Here is a 25,256-nt window from a genome sequence, read left to right as displayed (position 1 = left end):
CTCGTCTAATTTAGGTTCATCGAGAGACCTCTTCCTACGAAATCACATATCCTGGGCAGTATATCGTATAACAGTATACATGTACCTCTGTTGTAAGTTCTCTAATCAATTTAACAAAGGTAATTATGATAATGTGTTTATATGAAACTATTATAACTACAATTTAATCGCTTGTTTATTATAATAACACTTACAACAATCCTTTAATGTATTTCAGGAAATCAGTCAATTTAATCATTCACGATACTCATATATATACAGTGGTTGACTGATTCTTTTTTTTTTCGTTCTCTTCTTTTTTATTACAAGAAACAGACAATTTAATCGAGCGGTTAGTCTCCGTTTCTTGATTTACTATGTCTATGTTGCTTTAGTGTTGGTAATTTACGGGGCTTTGTTTTAGTTTCATATCATTATAAAGATAGTGTTGGTAATTTACGGGGCTTTGTTTTAGTTTCGTATAATTACATAAAGATGCAGTAAAGACAATATAGGCTGCCTGAATTTTAAATATCAAACTACGGTATACTTCTGGTTGAGTTATTTCATGACACGCGGGTGATGCAATAATGAGGCGCAAAATAAATTTCCGAGAGTTTAATAAAAAATGTAAATATTTGTTTCTACGGTTCCAAAACTTTCCGACGAATATTGTGCGGTATCAAAATAATATCAAATAGTATTAACATTACAAAATCCGATCATGCATTTGTTACAAAAGTAGAACCTTTTTAAAAAAAATGGAAAATATAATATTGCAATAAACAATGATTTTGCTTTGGTCTTCATCCCATTTGATGAAAAGAACCGCTATATATACTTATGAAATATTAACGCGCATATCTATACCTGTGACCTGTTACTCTTATTTTTGGTTTTGCGTGTATAGTTCAATTTAAGGTACTAACTTATGTCAATCGTCTTCAAATTTGTAGGAATTACAGGATACCGAGAATCCTGAGGGTAACGTTATCTTTACCTAAAAAACATTTCAGAATCTTCCAACCATGCAACATCCCCGCACCCACCCCTACCCTCCGTCCTTTACCCCAACTACACATCCAACAACCCTGTTTGGAATTGGTGCCCCCCCCCCCCCGCCGAAGTAAGAAATTAGACGAAACAGAAGCACATTATCAAGCGTTCTTCTTGGTTTAACTTCATATGTGTCTTGGGAGACCCTCATTCCCAGCGACGTCAGAAATATCAAATCATTATGAACAAAACAACAATGGAATATAAGAAATAACGAAAAAAAGTTGTTAACTTCATTTTAGCTCACTTAACGAATAGAAATATATTGCATATATTGAAAATATTGAAATACCTTCAAAGAAATTGGAAAGACTTTAATTAAAATTTTGTAAATGTAAATAAGCAAGATTTAAATATCCGGTGGTTAGGACATCGAAATAGGTTATTGAAAACACTGTTGAAATGGACGTACGATAATAAGAGGTATAACTAATAATACTTAATAGCTAAAAGATTAGGGCGGGGGTGAAAATTTTGTATGTACACTTTGTATGAAATGATTTTGGAAGGAGATATTTTGTTAATAAATGGTACAGTCGTTTTAATTGGACTTTGATTAAAGTCAGAACCGTGTATATATGGGGAGGGTATGGATGGGTACAGGTCAAAGATTAATTACAAAATATAATTGTCTTTTATACGATTATTTCAAAACAACGAAAATATAAAAGCCTCAGGAAACTAACCGTAATGAAAACAACAACAACGAAAGTATGAGAGTAAAACAAGAGTAGCCAATGGCAACAATGATCAGACCATAAAACAATAAAAAAGAACCATCAATTCAAATAACTAACTTAAAATTTAATTAGTTTGTCATTATAGAAGAGACTTGTGTTATTTAAACGTATTCCTTCAATCTACTTACAACCTTTTTGGTTTGTTTGATTTGTTGTTATTTTATTTCTTACTTCTTCTATATTTTTTTTCTCTATTTATTTGCTATAGATTTGACTGCGATAGTTCATGATTATTCATGAATGTAAATATGTTAGGGATTTTATTATTTACATTGTTCAACATGGAAGTAAAATCAAGCATATATAAGTACGTCACCATCAGTTCAGTTTCTTGTTGTTGTTGTTGTTGTTGTTTGTTGATGTTTTTATTTTCAAGAAGCACATGGCAGTTATTGCATATCAGTAAATTGAATTGTGATATTTCTTTAACAACCAAGATTTACTTCCCCTCTGGATAGAATCGACAATTCCAGAGAGTTCGCCGCAGTGCGTTGAAAATTGTACTGAGGTGATTTAGCAACAGTTGGGTACGTTGTTAGGATTTGTCCATTTTTTCTTTGGTGGGGTCAGAACTCGTAATACTTGACTGTGTCTATATCTACTACACTCTTACAATATTATTATTATTATTATTATTTACATGTGAGTTCTTAACTACCCCAGTACGTCTGGTTCGGTTAACACGGAAGGCACTAGAGTCCTTGTATAGGTCAGTATTATTCCTCCTATTCTGTCCCGACGTCTGGTCCTGTTTGGCCCACCAGGCACCCATCAGTATCCCAAGAATGACCAGTGCTAGGAATACCAGTGTGTTCATTCTGTCCGACGAGGCTGAAATGAATGAAGAATGAATTAAATGCAGAGGGCGATGACTCGAAAGTGGGGGTGGCAGCTAGGGTACTTTTAAGCTCTCTTCATTCACAGAGAGAGTTTTTTGTTCTTTTCGTCTCTGAGTTGGTGAGTAGCTTGTTCAAACCGTTCGGTTCTTCATCGTATATCTCACTTATCTTTTATCTGCCAGTAGTTTTCAAAAAGGATGACTTGCGACACTGAATGCATTTTGATAAGTTCTAGACCGTTAAAAAAAACTACTATCAGTCCAGGAAAATGTGTATGCCGCTTGATAACTTTTAGAAATGAACCTGAACGTATACCTTAAGGGCGGATCTTATGGGGGAGTGGTGTACAGCAGTTTTCGTCTCTTGACGACCCCCTAGGGAGGATCTTATGGGTGAGGGGTATATGAGTTATAGGGGTATATCCTCATCCCCTTTGAGAAATTGTTGAATATTATTCAGGGTGCTTAGTTGTGAAATGGATTTATATTGTTTGCTGCTCTTTTTTTAGTAATATCGGTGGGAGGGGGGGGGGAGGAGTTGCGAAGCCCCTCCAAGATTTCCATTTCGTATGCATGACGTCAGACGTCTGTTTTATTTTTTATTTTCTGTGAAATAACGGAAAATATAATCTGGCTTTCTCTCAATGCTTGTCTGTATACTTACGTTTCGTATGGATAGGTTGTAACTGGTAGAGTGTAGGAGGGGATTCGCCGTAACTGTTGTTAGCTACTAAACTCGCTATGTAAGTAATCCTCGTTGACAATCCACCTATTGTCCAATAAAACAATATCGGAAATAATCATCACCTATATTATTTTTATAATTGTTAAGGTAAAGGTAACGATTTTTCACTTGATTAATTAACTATTTTAACTTGATACTTGCATATTTTTAAAATATTGTTAGGTTAATATGTTACTAAAATTACTACGTTTTCGTCCGCTGAACATTTTATGATGGGGGTGGGGCTTAATGTTGGGTTCATTTCGCATCCAGTTCACCACGTCTCCAAAATTGCAAAGAAAAGCCTAGATATTACCGTTTACCCATAGATCTATACCAATCCAATTTCTATGATAGTTTTAACAGGATATAGGTTGTTAAACTAGATTCAACCTAAACATTAAACCATATAGTAACTTCATTTCTATTAGCTTTAAAACAGCCGGCTTATACCTATGTAGATCGTTGCAACATGAATAAACAACAACATATTCCGGGTAATGGCATAGACAAGTCGACTTCGTTACCCACGTCGGGCCATCCGGGGTTAATAACGTCACCATACTTTCCTGTCCCCCTCTTTACACTCTTGTGTTTCCATGATGAAGATGAGAACACACTGCTCTTCCCATATGTTCCTGCTGATCCTTCATACCCTCCCCCCACCCCCCCCCTCAACCTATTTGACCCCATGCACAGGGCCTGTAGCCTCCGAAACGCCAGTAATAATGCGCAAGCATTTCGATGAGTCCTACCAACCTCACTTTCGTACCCCTCCTTGTTACCAATCCCCCCCCCCCTCTCTCCTCACAGTTCTATTTGTTTTCTGTTTATATAGTTACATACCCGGTACATGAAAGCGTGTTGTGTTCGAATCCAAGATGAAACTGGCATAACATTCGTCATTGCAATTGTGTGTGACCTTTGACCTGAGGGTAAGCTGATAACCTGTGATGACACCATTCTGACAGTCAACAGGAACAGGCTGAAAATATTCGACGGCACCACATGTATGTGAGTAATATATTGTGGACTGAGATTAATGGTCTCATACATATTCATGAGTGTTATAACTTGAAAATGAAGAACGTTTGACCTACATTTGAATAAAACTTCTGGACGCCCATTTCGTATGCGTGATTATTAATACAGGCCCAGTCAACAAGTTTTATTTAAAATATGGTCATAATTTAGCGAAGAAAAGAGTAGCTATTAGATTATGTTGTTACCAAATGAATATTACATAGAGGGTACTTAAAAGATTGTGTTCGATTCGAAACATTTCGTTCACAAAATAATGACCAGCCAAGAAGAATGAAATTGGAATTCTGTTTTTCTTTCTCAAGCAAAACTACTTTTTGTTCCTTATTAAAAATACACATGGCTCTGAACTATATGTATATGGGAGGGCGTTGTGGTCAAGTGGTTAAGGCAGTGGACTTGTGATCTAAGGATTACAGGTTCGAGCCCTGGCCAGATCATTGCGTTGTGTCCTTGGGCAAGGCGCTTTATCTCCATTGCCTCTCTTCACCCAGGTGTATAAATGGGGACCTGCGAGGTAACTTGTAAATATAGTTGCGTGCGCCGGTTTGTGGCTGCACCCTATAGGAAGTCCCCCGGGGGACACGTGGTTGTGATGCACTGTGGTGCCCCAGGAGAGATTGTTTGAATTGTGCACACTTTGGTGTGTGGGTGTGACAAGTTACCAATGACCAAGGGTTAAGTTGTAAAGTCTTGTGAGGAGGCATTAGCCTCATACAAGACTGTAAACCTTCAACTTTAACTTTTAACTTTTATGTATCTTCCTGGATATGAGAACAGAATCGAAATTTACCAATATCAATAACATGTGTTGCATTAATTAGCATTCGTAATTAGCATTCTGATACACGTTTTGTCAATCACTATAAAATACTTTATTATTTCAAAACAAACCTGCCAACGGAAAGTTGCCTCTCGCAGTGTATGATCATTAGGGAGGACTTTACAGTAAGCTGTAAATCCTTGTGGTGAACTTGATGGCGCTAAAGGAAGAAAAACGAAACATTTGGGGAAACAACCTCATTGCATTACGTTTCTTCTAGACTTAGAAACTCTTTTAAACAGAATCACATGATCGCAAGTACATCTTTTGTTGTATCTGTTTCATACATTTAGCCTTATATTGACCAAATATTGGCAAGGGAATGCACCCCACCCATTCCCGCCCATTTCGGGTTACCCAACCCCCCTCCTCCTCCTCCGATACACACACTTCTTTCCGCCTTCCCCGACAGACAAGACACATTCTGATTTATGATAAGGAATCAAGCTGTTCCATATAAGAAATATAAAGTTACAAAATGTTCAAACCTTCTCCAAACGTTCTGTTGCAAGTCTGACCTGGTGAGTCAAGAAGACCTCCAGTGACGTCATAGGCAGTCAAACGAACACATGTCAAACCATATGGGTATTTCAAATCATTTATGACTTTGTATCCCTCGTTGATATTTACACGATCCTATGGCAAATAATGAAATGAAATAAACATTAAATAAATAATAACTAGGAAATGTGTCTGCACCGATAACGTTTACTTCGCACACCCCCTCATTATCTCACTACCCGTAAAGTTTCAATGTTAATGGTTGCTGATGGCGTCAAATTTGAAGAAGAAAAAAGGTTCATTGCCGAGATTTATATGGTCTATATGTTTCCTGAACTGGAGTAAGGATGCAACTATAGCGCATGCCAGTTTAGTGTTCAAAGGCATATTCACATACAGTTCCTTCATATGTACGGCGTCGAATAATATAAGAAATAAACCATTTTGTTAATATTTGGCAGCCATTAGCGGAATACGATTGAAATTGCGAGTTAGTCGATTAATCGATGTCGAAAGATATGTACTTATCGATTATCGTTGATCCAAGCTTACCACAGATGTCCACATTTGATCGTCATCGTACTCCTGTCTGTACGATATATTAGCGTATATCGCGGTGTTCACTTTGTCGGTATCGATTTTTTCCCATGTAACGACTACAGATGAAGACGAATCGGCGATAACATGGAGGGATGTGATTCTGGTTGCTATGGTAATATAAGATTCACAAAAGAAACGTTATAAGCATATTACACCGTCAAGTGATATGACTGCCGTAATCAGTGATGCTCAACACGGTGTCAAAATCGGTCAAAAAAAAGTTTATAACTTGGCAGAATGATTACGAAACTGATGGTAACTAAAGTTTGCGAGGGAACGAATATCCGCTGAAAAAATTGTCTGAGAATACGTGCGAATTCTCATTGGGATTAATTGGCACAGTACATTAATTTCAGATATGTAGGACTGTTTTCGTCATTCAGTATATATTGCTATCTTAGAAGTTACAGACTATATCCATATATTTACTACTTATCTTAGCATTTGCTGTTCGTTTTTACTTAGTATCTTACTTTTTTAAATATGTAATTTGGTTACACTGTGGTTTAAATATGTTATCTGGTTATACTGTGGTTTAAATATCTTATTTGGTTATACTGTGGTTTAAATATGTTATTTGATTATACAGTGGTTTAAATATGTTATTTGGTTAAACTGTGGTTTAAATATCTTATTTGGTTATACTGTGGTTTAAGTAACTTATTTGGTTATACTGTGGTGTACAAGGAGTGGCCTACCAGACAAGCTGACAAAGAGAATTTGTTTCACCACTATTTGTCATCACCCTATTAGCATTGAATGTGTACATCCTCACATATTATTTGATATATTTGAACATAAAACAAAAGGAATGAGAACATTTGTGGCTAGGGACGAGGTATTGATTCAGTGATATGCGAGCACCGAAGTCAAGTGATCTACAAACTAAGCAATCAAGAGTTTCGGTGAAGTGTTAGCATGCAAGTACTACCCTGTTACATATAATTATATGGCGTTGGTCGGTAGCCAATATCTATTGACATATCGTAAAACCACATCGAACTTATATATATATATATATATATATATATATATATATATATATATATATATATATATATATATATATATATATATATGAGAAAATCCAGAAAGCGACGGTGAAGCAATTCCAATAGCAATTTGATCTCTTTGAAAGGCGTGTGTATTAATAAATCCTTTTTATTACGTAGTGATAAAACAAACAAAAATGAAATAAAAGGCTTAGAACTAATAATTGTAAAGCGTTGTGTCCGTTTCCAACAGCGCCCTCTCATATTTTTCTCCCCGCTCTTGCTATACGCTATCATATCACCGTTACAGAATTGAACTATGTATTGTCCAGGGTATAAGATTTGGTTATAAGATTCGAAAACCTTTTTATATACCTCGGTAATTGATTGGTATAGTCGTACAGAGATAGACAGATGCCATAAAGCAATGAAGTTTTTACCTTTACATAGTTTCTTTGCGGCTTACATAGTTGTATTTTTCAGAAGTAACTGAAAAAGAGTTGCAGCGCCATCATAATAATGCATTAATTCTAAACACCGATTCAATCTGAGCAATGGAGTCTGGGGTCGTGGCCCACGGCCCCCATGAAACTATGTTTTGGGGTCGTGGGGCGTGAACATTTTGACTGAGGACCGCTAGAGTATAGTCAGTCCATATACGATAAATAACTTGAATAACTGCAGCATTTTAAATCACAGCAAATGAAGCAATTAACCTTGAGACCGGCTGCTTTTCAATTATACGGTACTTCATTTCACAAGCTCTGTATCATATATGTATTATTAATTTAAATGCCAGAAGTCCATTTCGATTTGAACAAAGTTTGGAGAAAATAAGTGTACTATTTTCTATACTCATGAGATGAGGATTTCTTTACCATTACAAAAAGCTGTGGCATAAACTTGAGAATACCAATGTTCATTGCTTCATTAACCTATAGTGAATTCGCGAATCAACCATTTATACATGTGTCTAGGCTATATTATTGTAAATTTGTATCGAAGTAAAACAGACAGAAGTGAAAAGCGTATTACTTTAAAAAATAACAAAGGTGCCCTGGCCTATACGCAAAGATACATGAAACTACATACATTGTGTATTACAATAGTCTACCTTGTTGACTGGCTTTCACCTCCAGCTAGTTACGCTATCACTACATTCTAGGTTCTATATCAAACTTACCTTGTGTAATATGTATTAAGCAGAGGACGACTAACATCCCTGATAAAAACGCCTTATCCATCTTCTAAGTTGCACACTAAAAATCGCATCATTTATGCTGTGAGTGATGGTTCCATAGCTCAACGTACAAATAATGTCCGATAAATCGATGCGGTCTTCTAGTCATGATAAACACAAACAGTTATTGTCACTAATCAACTCTAACTTTTTAAAGTTATCTTATATATAATCCTATATATATTGGTATAGTATTTGGTTGTTTCAGAGAACAAGATCACAAGTATTCCGTGTACTGAACTATTGTGTCCTAACACGGTCGGATTTTTCATTGTATACGTGCGTGCGTGTGGTAAATATATAGGCTAGTTATATATATATTTCACTAACAGGTTGACCAGTTTCTATAGAGGTGCATCGGTGCGGGTTACCTACCGTCCCCCTAAAAAATACAAGCCGAAACAATAAAATGCAGTCACGCTTGTTGAACTCATTGCCATTCATACAACTGAGGCAGGCTGGCATCTATTTGTCATGTTTATTCATGTGGGTAAGTATACGTCATTGCCGCTAAAGCCCCCATACAGTTACAATACGTGTACCGTGATCTATATACTCTATAACTCTTTGCGGGCATGATAGGCGGCGACTTTATACGCTAACTTATATATACGTTAATCAGCATTACACAAAAATAACATTTCCATTGAGAGCTCTATATTATGGTTGTCATCAGCACAGATTGGGCAAAGTGTGGCCGCTGAGGAAATCATGTTCCCCCATCTCCTCCCTCCCCCCCCCCTCTTAGAAGTTTTCATAAAAAACAATGTTTATACGGAATCGTATATATCGCAGCAATGTTTTTCTATCCAACCATAATTTGTAACTGAAACAGTAAATGTCACTTACTGACCGATAGAAAAGAAAAGTATAACTCTGTTTATGTTGAAAGTTGTGTATAATATCTCCATGTTTACCATGCACGAAGAGTAACTTTAGATTCTTAATTGTTCATAATAATGGATTTTGCTTACACAATTTAAACTGTATCACGGAACGCCTTGCCCATTTAGCCGCATAATTATGTAACATAATGATACCGGTGTACGTATATGACATACGCTGATCATATAACATATGACATGCCGTGCATGGGGTTCAACGTGTAACTCGCTAACGGCAGGGTATACCATGTATATCGAACATATTCTATATGGCATGCCCATACCTGCTTCTGTAGTGTGCTTATACGGTTTTGTACTTTATGAGATGAGGTAAGGCGTCTCTTTGTCTCAATATATGCATACGGTGTATATGTATCATGTAAGTTTCACATGTAAGTTTCATATGCACATATTTCGATTTACGAGGGTTAAAATTACATTGTCGGATACATTGAGCTTACAGGAAGCAAGTATGCAAACGTTCGTAAATATGTTGTGTCTAATATATGTTGAAATCTAACTGGAAGATAATGGCATAGGCCCTATATCAATTCCTTTCTTTTCTTTGTTTTTATGCTGGTATCCTGAGGTTGTGTCAGAATCTTAATTCTTGTTACCACGGTTACTATAGCTGTAAACGATGTATTGGTTGACTCCTAAGCTGTGTCATTCAAAACGTACAATTAGGTCACTATCATGTTTCGTAAATGGCATAATATCGGTGGAAAATTAATTTGAACAGAATTGAAGTATATGCTGGTAATAGTTGTTTTCTCTTTTGTCATAGCAACGTCTAAAAGTGTTTTCGTCCTAAAAATGGTATCCAATATTGTTGGAATATGACGCAAAAGGTAGCCGTTTTCTTTTTAAATTTTGTGATATTTCATTACCGTTACCGTACATTAATATCAAATAAATTCTCTCATGGTCACCAATTTTCCCTCCATTAGACCACACACTGCCAACTAGACCGTACACAGACTAACAAGAAAAATTTTCAAATTGAACTGCGTTGGAGTTATACTGTCGGTTCATGTATACCACCCAACACTATATACTTCTAAATATATGAATCTGGATTTTTTGAAGATGTCAACTAATGACTACATTAATGTCCTTTACTGCTACTACAGTGATGTCCTTTACTGAGTATATAACTCTTGTATACCCGTTTACAGAAGCCAGGGAAATGACGTTATAATTCCAACAATCAAGATTAGGCCCTATGTTTTTATTCAAGCAAGCAGAATAAATGTTTTGAGTAGTATACTAAGCGTACGATTCAGATAAAACACGTAAACGGTGCTTAAACATCACTTGCTGAAATGTCCACCAAACTATCCTCCGTTACCGTCGGTTACAAATGCCGCGTCCCTCGAAACACTTTGTTGTTGCTGCCCACATACCTACTTCGATCATTCAACTTCTGATATCAAAAGTTAAATAAGGCCTCAAAATTGATCCGCCACTCCACATCAATAAAGGAACTAAACTTAAACACCGCCAAGTATCAAGCAGCTGCAGTTGCAGGAAACGTATAAAGACACATACAGTTCACAGTGTCACGAACACAGCCCGTTCCTGTTTTATTTCCCCTCTCGTTTTGAATTATTACTATAAAACGATTTATTTATGTATTGAAATATAACATTTGGCAAAATGTTGCAATATCTTTCATCAGCAAAACTTATGCGCTTCCGTAACTAATTTCTTTGCATGTAACATAAGATCCACCATACGTAATAAGCTGAAGTAAACAACCATTTTTGAAAGACTATACTCAGGATATGCGGAGAGAAACCTCAGACTGATACCGCTGTTCCTTGCAGTTATAAGATTGCGCTGTTGGTAAGTATAATTAATTACGTTCTATCATACTATTGATAAGTATATAAATAAATAGTATATATATATATATAAATGAAAATCGCAATATATAAACATATCGCTGGGAATTTCTTGATTTTAAAAATTAATCTTTTAGTATAACATATTCAAAAGTTAAGGCTAGCGAGCGCCGCGAGAAGATCAGGCGATTATAAGTAAGATTGCCAGGTTAGATCAGATACACTTTGTTAGGGAAAGCTCAAAACGAGTTTCTAATTTATTAGAATTATAGCTTCAATGTACTATCATTAGATCTCGCGCAAGATGGGTAGAGGAAGGGGAAAAACTAAAAATACTTTTTGAAGTTAGAAAAGAGGAATAAGTCCTTTAATATATATATATATATATATATATATATATATATATATATATATATATATATATATATATATATATTTGTCGAAATTGACAGGAACGTTAATTGTACTGAGTTCGCTAGAGGTCATTACATTAGAAGAATGCGTCCCTTCGGTAAACTGCTGTTTTAAGCTTTGCTCGTCTCTACTACCTATCTATATTTGTCTGATGTAGTCATATACGCTTAACGATCTAAGTTAGTGACATTGCTAGTCTTATAGTAAATACTTTTGTTATCTGGTACACTTTTGTGAATGGGCTGGTTTGTTTGTTTTTTGTTCAAAGTCGTATGCAATTCCCTCGCAAGTTTAGGATGGTTCATCGATAAAGCAGATATACCACCATGGGGTTATACTTTGGTACATTGTTGTTCCTGTTGAATATTCAAGTAATTCCAGCATCACAAGGTAAGTCGCTTTCATACCATACATTATTTAATAATATAAAAAAATACATAAACATTTGTAAAGTTTAGAAAGTCGGGAAATGCATTTAACTGTGTATCCGAAATTAAATTTGGCAAAGAGGAGTAAATTTATTACAAACTTAAATAAAAGCATAAAGATCAGCTGCTCGGTATGACTTTGTGTGTGAAGTAGAGCAGAATGTTATAAAATATGTACATGAAAATATGCTGTAATAATTTTTAAGTTGTAATATTTTATGCGATTTTGTGAAGTGCTTTTGAGATCATTCTTTGATGTAAAGCGCTATATAAGAATAAATTATTATTAATATCATTAATGTATAGGGCGGTCTGGGAACATCCGAGGAAAAATACAAATGTGCTGATAACTGCTATGATTACTTTGTAAGGTTGAATAGGGGGTCACACTCATCATCCCGCCCCCCCCCCCACCCTCCCTCCTTGGACCGCGCCTGTAGGCCTATATATCATGTGAGTAATCGATTCGGAATCACCGAAGGGTGTTCGACAAAAGACGGATACTCACAGCAATGACAGTCAAAATTACAGCTGTATACTGTTCACTTGTCGTAGGGCTGGTCTGGCTAGAACAGGTGGAAGGTGGGTGGGGTCAGTTAGGGCTACTACCCTGGTCACTGGATCCATTACGGGGCCTGTCGAAATATGCGATGATAGATAACAACGTATTTTCATAGGTCTATGAACCTGTAAAATGAATTAATGAATGATTTCTATAATTATTCCTTCTCCCGACCAGGCTTTCCACACGCCTATACTGATCGTTATTTGTTTATTCTCAATGTTTGAGCATATGATGTGTTCATTCCTTGTACATAATTACCTAAATAATGCACCTGCCCATAATTTCTCAAGTGCATGTAGTCTATAGTATCTGAGTATGTCTTTGTCAAGTTACTTCACTGCTTTCTTTATTTGCTTACCTGTTCAACCATACAGATATATGATGCTATCAATATATATTAATCAATAGGTAGAACCCGCATTATAACTATCCAATGTCTTACGTATATGTATCTATATACTGTTCTATATACAGCCTACTGTTCCCATACACCATATAAACGATCGAACTCAGAGATACTCTGCCAGCAAATTTAATGTTGTTATGTAAACTAAACCTGGGTTTCTGTGATATTTGCAGTATGGTAGAATGTTTTTTTTACACTGTATGGATAGTAAAAACTAAAATATATAAACTTGCAATATTCTATCAGTTTTAACAACCAGCATATGTAGCACATGTGATATACGGTTTCAAAAAATTGGCCTATAAGTCGTTTATTTCTTCTTAATTAAGAAGTGTATAAGTTTTAAAGTGGCCGGATAAAAAATATAAGACTCCAGTGATTGAGAGCGGTTATTAGATTTTGAGTATGAAATACGAATATGAGGGCCGGTTCGGAAGGCAGTGCTGAACGTGGTTGGAGGAAAGTAACATGTTTTGGGGAGGCGATGCGTGGTGGCTGGCTCCACGGATTGTACGGTTGATGTGTCGGAGCGATGAGAGGATTCGGAGACTAGACGGGCGTAATTGAGGAGACATCAGTGGCGTAGGAAGGTACTTTTGAGTGGGGGGGGCTGAAGACTGATGGCCGGCCTGGGGGAGGGGTCTAACTTTTTTGCATTTCCAGGTGGCCTCAGATGCAATTTGGTGCAATATAGCACACTTCAACACCCACTCCATTTTGTAAATAATTTTGAATTTTTACCTGGCCTTAGATGCAATTTGGTGCTCTAAATGAGATTTTTTTCTGCCAAAATGTTCTGAGTAAAATGACGAATGTTGATATCATTTATTGAGGAATGAAAAAGGGGTTTTCTGACTTGCGAAGCGGGGGGGGGGCGGAATGATACTTCCGCCCCCCCCCATATTTTTCACTGGTGGGGCTGGCGCCCCCCCAGCCCCCCGGTTCCTACGCCCTTGGGAGACACTTCCAGGCGGAGTGAATATGACGGTTGTGGATGCTGGCTTTGGGTTGTTAGATTGTTGAGATTCTCCTCCTAAGGAAGAAGAAAGCCCTACTTTCAGTTTCCCAACCAAGTGATTTTCTTTAAACCATTTAATTGTAACATTGAGTTCAACTCCTTCAGTGCCAGTTTTTATCTTCCTACAATATTCATCCCTCCTTCCACGATTGAATGTTATACTTAAAGTTATAGCCTACACTCCTCTAAACAGTGCATTCGTTGTACACTGGCTCGAAACGTTAGAACATCTTTCCTGTTTATTATAAATCTGGTAAATATTCACAATATTCCTTGAAATAACTAACATCAAAATGCCCTGGCTGGCAACGAATCCAAAGCAGTCGTCAAACCTTAGCAACTGTGTCTCTTGTTGTTTCAGTGATGTAGATTAATTGTCTATAACCTTCTTTGCATACCATGATAGGATATATATATATATATATATATATATATACAGGGTTGTCACCACGCCGGGCGGCACCGGGCGGTGCTACCCAGCTCTCAAAATTTCCGCCCGGTACTGAAGGTCAATTTCAGCCTTACCGCCCGGCACAAATTAGCTTACAGTACCGCCAATACCGTAAGTAACTTGGTAAAGATTAGCGCGATTCAGAGCAAAAAGCAGCTTAACTGTAATTAACCCCGCGGATCACTGTCACAAATTACCCGGCTCTAAAAATGGTCTGGTGACAACTCTGTATATATATATATATATATATATATATATATATATATATATATATATGTACCTACATCAGATATATGAAAACTGCAGGTCCCAACGATTTGGCATGCACCGTGTTATTATATGTAAGATCATAACTCGGCTCTCCATATATCCTGTATATACGGAACACTTTAAGGTTGAAATGAAACATTGTTACCATATATCAAACCAAGCACACGCAACCCAGTAAACATACTACTTTAACTTTTGTGTGGTAAAATTGTCTCCAAAATAAGCAGACAGTTGACAAGAACTCTATTTCTTCTATTTCATTTTCATAATGGGATCGATTTATCTGTTTAGGGAACCCCTCCCCGCATTTCCCTAGGGGCCCTTCGTTAATTCCCCCTCCTTGTGTGAAATCTTGCTACGCCATTTACCTCATGAAGGGTTTTCTTTTCGATCTCAGTTCATTTAATAGATGTCGATTCACAACAATGGGGTGTCAAACCTTGCACAGCCGTTAATAGGTTAGAAGTTATTTGCCCCTGGAGTTTACCTAAACCGATTCCACCGAATACGAGTTGCGAATTGTATTTCAGGTTGCCGGAGAAGTAAGTATAAATATACAGCGCTATATATTCAGGAATACATTTAAAACTGTCATCGGAAAATAATTGAATGACATACGATCGGTTCAAAGCCATGAGTTTACGTTATGCATGTATGAACTTCAGCCCCCTCTTCCCTGTCTCCAAAACCACGCACTTTCCCCACCTACCTAACCTGCCAAATTAATAGTGTTCTAGCGCTACCCCTGCACGCTCCCCATCCCCCTCTACAAAGGAACCCCACCCAAGGACCACACGCTCATTGTTGATTAAATCCTTTATTCGCCTCTGGCCCGTCTACAAAATGTCACACCCCTACCTAACTCAGCAGCGGGGGATTTCGAACTCCTTCCTCCCCCTCCCCCTCCCCTGAAATAATGTACACATCACTATGTGTCTCTACTAAGTCAAATATACAATTCGGATCCTGATCAAAGTTGAGTTAAAGCTAGATATATTATTTTGACCTTCGTATCGACCCCCAAGCTTCCTCTTCGATCGAAGTATATTGTATCTCAAGAATCTATCATTCGGTTGTCTGCCTCCTCGACTATGGCAAGCCATGTGGGACAAACACCGCATAATATATCCGCGTATTAATTCGAATATATACGCGTATTAATTGTATACATGTGTCAAGTTTCGCTTTTTAAAGCGATCTCGCGAACCCACCAAAACATTTATCGTTGGTATATGTACACAGCAAGAGCGGAATTGTTTTTTCGTGTATATTCTAATTAATCCGTTCATATATTGGATTTATTCTCCATATGTATTTTATTTAATACGTGTATATTTTCGAATTAATACGTATATATATTCGAATTAATACGTGTATATATTCGAATTAATACGTGTATATATTCGAATTAATACGCGGATATATTTAATCCATATGATTGGCTCATAATATATACGCGTATATATTCGAATTAATACGCGTATAAATTCCAATTAATACGTGGATATATTATGCAGTGTTTGTCCCATATGGCTTGCCATACTCGACTGAGCAAATTAGTTCAGATGACTAAAGAACAATAAACATGATTAATGAATTGACTTCAGCCAATTAGCCACATCCCATGCTAGATCCAAAATATATCCATAGGAAATGGTCCTCTTTGAGATGGAGATATTCGAAGAAAGTGTTTTCCCTCTGTCCGATGTATCCTTACAATTAAGCCAAGCTGTGATAATAAACTTGTTTAACTATCTGTTTCGAATTAATCCAAAACTTGACAGCGAATGGTTTCCATAAAAATAAATAATAAATTAAATCTGACATAGCCTATTGGTCATTAAAAACGAGATTTTCCAGTAATAGACAACGTAGCGCTTACAGGGTATAGAGCAAATGGTACCATATTGTTGTTTCTCCTATCAATGTAGTTAATTAAGCACAGAATCACAAATTATTCACATAGGCCTATATACCAAGATTTGTCTCCAAACAGTTGTTTTTTTTTTAAAAGCATTTTTTGCTATCTCAAAACTTCCTTCCCATATATAGCCATTCGCAACGAACCGAGAGAAAATGCCGAGATTTAGAGGTTTGGACGCGGTGCCCAGAACCATTTCAAAGTGGAGATTCGAAGCGTGGATGTCGATTCCCGAACACGAGTGACGCCTTTGTGAGGTGTGGTCCAATCGTTGAAACTAGAATCAACTGTTCGGACGGCAGGGTATCGAAAGTCAGAAAAGTTAACCAATCAGAGCTGCGTAAGTACGAAGTAGGCATTGATAAACGGTTGACGTATGAATGTAATCAGCCCCAGTTTGACCATCTTCAATTCTTCATCACAGTGAAGTCATTTAATGAGAGATGTAATTAATAACATTATAATCTTATATCAGGTCATCGTCATCATCATCGTTATCATCATCATCGTCGTCAACGTCAGCGTCATCGAGGTCTTCGTCATCATTTTTATTCTTTTAATTACTTTTTTTTAAGGAGGAGGAGGGGAAGGGAAGGGGGGTTACCTCTCACTGCCTTTCCATAACAAGTTTATAAGCCTCGTTACTCTCTTTGTTTATTCATTGCTAATAATCTAGTTTTCCTTTTGCCAGCAGACTACTCTTGAAAAAACAAACATATAAATGTTCTTAATATATAACAGCAGTTTAACATAACTATACACTAGCCTTGTGTATCGCTATACCAAATACTGGCGCCACCGGGGAGGAGAAACTTCTGGGTAATCCCAGCAAAAAACGACCCTCCTCCCACCTCCCACATAAACGTCTTCTGTGCTTGTATTTCATCCCACCGCACAACAAAACAACGCATTATATTTTATCACTTTTTAATCCTATAAACATTTTGCAGTGAATCGATCAATTTTCGTCTAAGTTCAAAGCTTTGTGAGTCGTCTAGTTCCTTTAAACAATATTTTGAAATAAGCACATGCATGATCCGATTAATCAGCCAATCACACTTAAGATTTATCCTTGTATGATCAATAGTGTTCTCATGTGCATTCCTCACCGCAGGTATTCCGAAACCCGTCATCGGTCTGAAAGCTGTCGCATTAGGAAGCTCCGAGATCAAATTACATTGGACACCTCCTGATACAGAAAGGAAAGGATACGTCGTGCAGTATCAACAAGAGTATAGCCCAACCGTTTATACTGTAATTATTATTATTATTTTTATGTATCATCATCATCATCATCTTCATCATCATCATCATCATCATCATCATCATCATCATCATCATCATCATCATCATCATCATCATCATCATCATCATCATCATCATCATCATCATCATCATCATCATCATCATCATCATCATCATCATCATCATTATCAAAAAATCAAATATCAAGTTCAACAAGCACATCGCCATCTCCCTATCATGTCCTGCAAAATGAGGCATTTATCTTAATGTTATTTGGTGAAGTTAATCCCCCCTGCTCCCTGCCACCGCCCTCCTATATGCATGAGGATAACCTACAGAAGGGTCACAACATCACAGGATATAAAGGAAATTTTATTAGCACGATAGAATCTTGATCTTAAAATATAAGCGTGGAAGTTGCAAGAGAGGTTGGCGTAGTGATTTGTAGTGTGTATTGTATGTAAGAGCTATAATTAAAGTGAACCACCCCCCCCCCCCGCCCCTACCTATATAGCCGGCAGACCGTTATGTTTATTTTAGGTGATTAATATGCATTCTATGTCTTATAGAGTTCACTCGATAGATTCTTCTCAGAGGGAGACGGCTTTGTTGAAGACTCCTCAGAGACAAATATACAACTATGCTGAGAACTACTTGTGTGAACTTTTGTGTGAGGTTGACAAAAGCTTAGGTACACCCCCCCCCCCGCCTACCCCCACCTTACACACACACCTTCGAACCCTCGCTTACTGCTTAGTCAATTCCTTTTGTGTATACTCTGTTGTGATCCATCTTTTCATACCAAAAACTTGCTGGAAGACCTCTAATTATGAACAGCTTCTGCATTCGTCAGAAAGGTACATGTGGTACCCCTCACATCACCCTTATATTGGTTCTACCAATTACACCCCGCCTCGAATCTCGCTGGTTTTGTTTCGCGCTGAGAATTATTTTTTTATTATTATTATTTCTGAGGATTCCTTTATCAAGTTTTCAGCACCGTTCAAAAACACTTACTATAGTGATCGTTGTGATTGTTGCATGTTTTTCTCTGCAGGTAGCTTATGAGAATGTGAATACTGCCATCATCACTAACAATCTGCATTACGCGAATGCAAATACGACCATCAAAGTGGCTGCGTACTATTTACATAATCGTCCTGATAAGCTGTCAAACTGGTCGCGAGTCTACGTTACGACTAAAATGGCTGGTAAGTGTCTCTGTGTGGGGTGGGAGGGGGTCGTTCGTGTGTGTATCGATTCCTCCCATCGTAGTGATTTAGGCATGACTGTGACATAACGGCTAAGGTAAGACATTTATTTTCCTTCTTAGTTTTTGAGAAATGATCAAATAAACATAAATGGCCCGTCAAATACAGTGCCTGGACTATCTATTTTACAACACATCTGCTTATGAGCGCATCAGGAGTAACTTTAAACTATTTTCAAACTAAAGCAAAGGTGATTGCTCCGTTTATATGGTTTTTCTATAACTCTCCCCCACCCCACCCCCACCCCCACCCCCCGCAATAGTAACATATAACGGAACAAATACCCACAGGCTTGTCGATTATGTCATCTCATCATGAGCTAATATTTCCGTTCCTTTCACTAAGCACCTGCCGAGGGACCAAGAAACCTGATCGTAAAATATACCGTGGATTGCAAGAAAATGAAGCGATCAGTCAATTTGACATGGGATGTAAGTATCACTTAAATAATCACATGTCTCAGAATGTTGATGTCAAGATGATTGTGACCTAGAAAAACAGAAAGCGAGTGGGTACAACTGTAATCTCCTTATATATATATATATATATATATATATATATATATATATATATATATATATATATATATATATATATATATATATATATATATATATATATATATATATATATATACATATATATGCATATATATAAATATATATATATATATATATATATATATATATAAATATAAATACATATATATATATACATATATAAATATATAAATATATAAAAATATAAATATATAAATATATATATAAATATATATATATATATATATATATAAATATATAAATATATAAATATATAAATATATATATATATATATATAAATATATAAATATATAAATATATAAATATATAAATATATATATATATATATATATATATATATATATATATATATATATATATATATATATATACCCCAATGACCCTCTATATACTGGCCACTGACCTCGCCCTTCCAATCTGCAATTCAAACTGGTGTAACAAAATCTTTCGTATTGTGTTTTTTCTTTTTCTGTTCTAGATTACATCTATTCGAAATAACATTTCCTATCATTTTATTATTGTTGTTGTAGTTTTCATGAATGTAGCGAATAATGTATGTGTACCTAATTTAATGTGTACCTGATTTTATCCCTTATACAGGTTATTAATTCGATACGATTTTTATTTTATTATTTTAAACAGGCGATTCCAGACCAATTTAGCGGAGGGCCCATAGAAAACTATACTGTGAAATGGTACAGTGACAATGGCGCAATTAATGAACCAATTATTACTCCAGTTACAACATGCTTGCTTGGTGAGTATATAGGCCTATTCGTAAACAGTTTTATATAGATGTTCAATTGATCACAACTTCATTGACAGTATATGACGGTTATAATCTATCACATCAGAGCTAGGCATAAATGTCTCTCTAATAAGGAATTTATAAAACAGATATTAAATAAAAATGGAAATGTCCCTCCCCCCCCCTTCTTACCCCTGATTCAGTTTCTTACGTCACATTTGGGCTTTGCATTAACTTTTGAAAAGAGATACCGCGCTTGTATTGGGAAAAACCAGTTGAACTCGGTAAATGAAAATCTGGTAAAATTAGCATGCCATTTATTCCTTTTTGTATGTTTTTTTTAAATTTTATTTATCTATTTATTTATTTATTTCAGTCCTCTATTGGTCAGTCATTCAGTCTGTTCGTCTTTCCGTCCATTCGTCCATTTCACGGAAACAAAAACAGTTTTAACATCATTTCTGAGCGATACCAAAAACAACTAATCTGGATATATATGAATGCAATTATATTCTTGTTTGTAACTGTGAACCGTTAATTTGCTAGTTTGTTTGTATTTATTTGTTCTCTCTTCCTTCTTGTCTTCAGACCTTCATCCTACCCATGGTTACACAATTAGTGTTTGCGCTAAAAATGTCATCGGATATTCAATCCCTGCAGAATATCAACTGAAGCCCCTGATCTGTGGTTAGTGGAATATCTCGGTTTATTCATTGCGAAATGTATTAGGGCATTAATTCACTAAAAAGTGTTTATATCTAGTGATAGCATCGATGAAATACCCCCTCCCCCGGCCCCCACCCACACCCCCACCCACAGCGCACCTCACTCTCCTTTCGTCTCCTCTTTCCATGTTAATCTAAAAATCACAGTATTTGTTGAGCTGCCGCAAAGTATTGATATCATATTGCTAGCCGCATAAACCATCCGATTTGAGTTGAGCTGTTGGCTCTTACTCTCCTATTGCCTGGCTTTATTTAACAATTCATCAATATTACCCCCCCCCCTCCCCTGACCCCGGCCCCCAATGTAAGCATCCTTAATTTCTTACAGGCTTCGATTGTGTTCTTCGATCTTTTGTGAGGTTTATAAGCCGCTACATATTATTCCCAGACATTGGGTGAATTTTTATCTCAAACAATTAAATTTAACAGTGTCAGGAGGGGGAGGAGGAGGGTGGTCATTTTGTGGGACAAGAAAGTACAATAAAATGCATCCTAATTTTAGGTGACAATAATTTGACATAATCGGGGGTTATGCCGATGATCTAAAGGACCCTTATTCCTTACCAGCTGTATCGACAGATTCTTTTTCATTATAACCATACGTTACAGATACGAATAAAGGAATGTACTACTCTGGGATAGGGGTTACATGCCTTGCAGTAATCCTAATGTTAATGTTGGGTATATCTGTCTTACGGAAGCAAATGAAGACCAGCCAACTCCCGGTGATCAAACTCCATGTGAAGGTAATAATGTAACTAAAATGCTGTATTAAACAAGGTCAAGTTGTTTACATTCATTTGGTCAGCTACCGTCTGGTAATTGATATAATAAATATCAAAATACTGACAGGGGTTATAACAAATTGATGAAACCATGCATGGAACTTACTCTGAAAGGCATAAATGGTTCTTTGGGTGGTAAACAATTTTAAAGCTTATATTGACGAGAAAATTATTCCATACTGCTTATAGTTGTCAAAGCCCGTCTCAATCTCTCGTTCCCCTAATTCGAGATATAGTTAATTTTATGTGTGCCTTCGTTTGACTGGTTAAACCTTCAACTAATACTACAGTACAGACAGTTGGATCACATGTGTTAGGGGTCTGAGTCAGAAATATTACTTTTCCTGTGTGGAGTAATGATTGAAAAAAGTCATAACTATGAACAAAGACATTTTCAGTTGACGTGCCCAGAGATGACAACATCTATTCTGCTGTCGCCAGTTGCATTTTACAAAATTTGAACAAAAGTGATTCATATATGTTCGCGATGATACGAGATGTTATGAGGATGCATGTAGTGTTCGTCTGAAGAATAAAGAAAATAGTTTTGCTAAAAAATTTTGCTAAGCAATTATCATCAGCCATTAGAAACCCATTTAAAGGGATGAATTCATACTGACGTTTAGTATGGAGTATATGTCATAGTCCAATAATATAGGATTTTCTTTTATATAGTATTGGTAATGTATGGCTTCTGTAGCAACATGCTGAATTGATCCACTGGAGATCAAGCCAGAAATCTCAGATGTCATTTCTCAAGAAATAAAAATGGTTATAGAAATATTATTTCACCTGACCTATAAACTTATATCTTATAACGAACGGTCAACAACACACACACACACACACACAAATTATTGTACCAAAAAATGACCTTTTATTTATGGGGACTGAATTCGCAATAGTCCAGGAACAATAAACAAAAAGTCAAGTATCAATATAATTCCAAAGCGTTGCAAAATGACAGATACAAAAATTCTGCACTTGAGTAAATATTTGGAAGTGTCAGACAATCAATAGCCAATTAACGTCCCATGTTACTCTTGTATCTCACTAAGGTAATGTTATAAAATTAAATTCATATTCACAGACCGTGACGATGAACAATAAGTCAAGGAAGACGGAGAAAGAGGTATTCGATTCTTTAAAGTTTAGATCAGATTTGATCTCAACTGAGATGACCTCTGAGACTATCAGACCTAAAGTTCCAGTGTCTTTAAAGAACGTATTCCGAAGTTTCCACGACATGCCTATAGCAAGAGATGTCCACCTACTTGATAGTGAGAATATCTGGCATGACGTCAATACAACCATCGAATTTGGATTGGAAGATTCTTATGAGCATACCGATAGACCAGATCAACAGTCCAGATTAATAACTACCGTGATTAAACCAGAGGCGCTAATTAGCGCAGATGACAGTTCAACAACCAATGAAGGCCCTTCAGAAGCCGATTACGACAGAAATCATGAGTATCAGCTGAATGAAAGTTATTCAGAAGAGCTAGTTACGGCAAACACAGATGGTAAAGTAGCTATAACTGATCAATGCAATGAAAAATTGGATTACACTTTAGTGAGTACAACGTCCACTGATGGATATGTTCAACAGGCACTAGCCTTCTGATATCACCTCCTGATGCCCTTAACTATGCCGTGTCTCAGCAGGCACCAGCTGTCTGATATCACCTCCTGATGCCCTTAACTATGCCGTGTCTCAGCAGGCACTAGCTGTCTGATATCACCTCCTGATGCCCTTAACTATGCCGTGTCTCAGCAGGCACTAGCCTTCTGATATCACCTCCTGATGCCCTTGACTATGCCGTGTTTCAACAGGCATTAGCCGTCTGATATCACCTCCTGATGCCCTTAACTATGCCGTGTCTCAGCAGGCACCAGCTGTCTGATATCACCTCCTGATGCCCTTAGCTATGCCGTGTCTCAGCAGGCACCAGCTGTCTGATATCACCTCATGATGCCCTTAACTATGCCGTGTTTCAACAGGCACTAGCCTTCTGATATCACCTCCTGATGCCCTTAACTATGCCGTGTCTCAGCAGGCACCAGCTGTCTGATATCACCTCATGATGCCCTTAACTATGCCGTGTTTCAACAGGCACTAGCCCTCTGATATCACCTCCTGATGCCCTTGGCTATGCCGTGTCTCAGCAGGCATTAGCCGTCTGGTATCACCTCCTGATGCCCTTAACCATGCCGTGTTTCAACAGGCACCAGCCGTCTGATATCACCTCCTGATGCCCCTACCTATGACGCGTGTTTCTCCCGTCACCCTGAAGGGGACAGTCGTTCACATGGAGGGCACCAGGAGACAATAGTTTACCTGGAGGGCACACTCTAGTGTCCTGTAGCCGATTATTGGTTGGTTCCATATGCAAGCTTGGTGATGCAGTCCAGCTTTTAACAGATCACAAAATTCACGTGGACACCAGACTATTTAGTTTATGTTAACTTATGAAGTGATTTCTTCTAATCGATGTCCCGATAAGCCCCCCCCCCCCAGCCCAGCCCCCAGTCCATGCTTGTTTGATGACTACCGATTACGGTTGTTGAGGACGATAGTTCCCGTCATAATATTACTCCTTTCAATTTGCTGTTGACAATACATACGCTGAGTTTTTAATCGAGAAAACAAATTTGGATTGTGTACAGTAGAAAATGTGTTACTGAGAACAGCACATCAAGACTTGTATTGTGAGGACGCTAAAACCACTGTGTTTATTTCAGTGGGAGGATCTAATATGGTCACGTGAGTGTTTCCTCCAAAATTTACAATAATTATTGCTCAAAAGGTTATGGAATATTTGTTATATATTTTAACTCAGTAGTATAGATATTTCGGATGCCCAACATGGGTTAATTTGCTTATGGAACTAATAGCAATTGTTTATGCATGTATAGTTTGCCACTCGAAAGTGTGGGGAAAATGTAAATATAACAGTGTAACCCAGGAAATTGTCCCAATGTTGTATGACAGGATATATTGTTATTTATTGGATAGGCCTTTTATAGATTTAAAGGTTACACTTTGTACAGTACTGACTGCTTCGTTAATTGCGTGCATTCATAAATAGTGTCTATGAGTTGATCTCACAAACGGTCAAAGTTAATATTTATATGTGTGTATATGCAGGTGCGTATCCAGGGGGGGGGGGCGTTGGGGGC

At 37.0% G+C, this 25,256-nt stretch overlaps 2 protein-coding genes across 4 annotated transcripts; one reads left to right on the top strand and one right to left on the bottom strand.

Moving 5' to 3' along the window:
* Positions 1-1,126: 1,126 nt before the first annotated feature.
* LOC139975408 (protein sidekick-2-like) lies at positions 1,127-8,698 on the bottom strand. The gene is made up of 7 exons (XM_071983392.1): positions 8,478-8,698; positions 6,255-6,409; positions 5,690-5,837; positions 5,273-5,361; positions 4,184-4,322; positions 3,278-3,382; positions 1,127-2,606 (listed from the first exon to the last, which is right to left on the bottom strand). Exons 1-7 carry the CDS (start codon positions 8,536-8,538, stop codon positions 2,377-2,379), a joined length of 927 nt encoding a protein of 308 aa, XP_071839493.1. The 5' UTR covers positions 8,539-8,698; the 3' UTR covers positions 1,127-2,376.
* Positions 4,216-25,223, top strand: LOC139975393 (uncharacterized). 3 transcript variants are annotated; one of them, XM_071983367.1, is made up of 13 exons: positions 8,895-9,024; positions 10,206-10,269; positions 11,147-11,266; positions 11,948-12,069; positions 15,215-15,359; positions 16,870-17,078; positions 17,853-17,992; positions 19,041-19,194; positions 19,600-19,685; positions 20,458-20,572; positions 21,152-21,250; positions 21,898-22,034; positions 23,164-25,223. In XM_071983367.1, exons 4-13 carry the CDS (start codon positions 12,006-12,008, stop codon positions 23,698-23,700), a joined length of 1,686 nt encoding a protein of 561 aa, XP_071839468.1. In that variant the 5' UTR covers positions 8,895-9,024; positions 10,206-10,269; positions 11,147-11,266; positions 11,948-12,005; the 3' UTR covers positions 23,701-25,223. The 3 variants fall into 3 exon arrangements, with proteins under 3 accessions (XP_071839449.1, XP_071839459.1, XP_071839468.1); XM_071983348.1 differs by lacking the exons at positions 8,895-9,024; positions 10,206-10,269 and adding an exon at positions 4,216-4,351; XM_071983358.1 differs by lacking the exon at positions 10,206-10,269 and having other exon boundaries at positions 8,883-9,024.
* The last annotated feature ends 33 nt before the right edge of the window (positions 25,224-25,256 follow it).

The sequence above is a fragment of the Apostichopus japonicus genome, chromosome 2 (genome assembly GCF_037975245.1).
Source record: "Apostichopus japonicus isolate 1M-3 chromosome 2, ASM3797524v1, whole genome shotgun sequence".
In the NCBI taxonomy this organism is placed as follows: Eukaryota; Metazoa; Echinodermata; class Holothuroidea; order Aspidochirotida; family Stichopodidae; genus Apostichopus; species Apostichopus japonicus.
This window is presented reverse-complemented; position numbering and strand designations above follow the sequence as displayed.

Coding starts and splice junctions, on each gene's coding strand:
- LOC139975393 (XM_071983348.1), top strand. CDS start 12,006: ATGGGGTTATACTTTGGTACATTGTTGTTCCTGTTGAATATTCAAGTA. Junction 12,070..15,214: donor AGTAATTCCAGCATCACAAG/GTAAGTCGCTTT, acceptor TTTCGATCTCAG/TTCATTTAATAGATGTCGAT. Junction 21,251..21,897: donor ACTGAAGCCCCTGATCTGTG/GTTAGTGGAATA, acceptor CATACGTTACAG/ATACGAATAAAGGAATGTAC.
- LOC139975408 (XM_071983392.1), bottom strand. CDS start 8,538: ATGGATAAGGCGTTTTTATCAGGGATGTTAGTCGTCCTCTGCTTAATA. Junction 6,410..8,477: donor CTTAATACATATTACACAAG/GTAAGTTTGATA, acceptor ATATTACCATAG/CAACCAGAATCACATCCCTC. Junction 5,362..5,689: donor CAACAGAACGTTTGGAGAAG/GTTTGAACATTT, acceptor TTCTTCCTTTAG/CGCCATCAAGTTCACCACAA.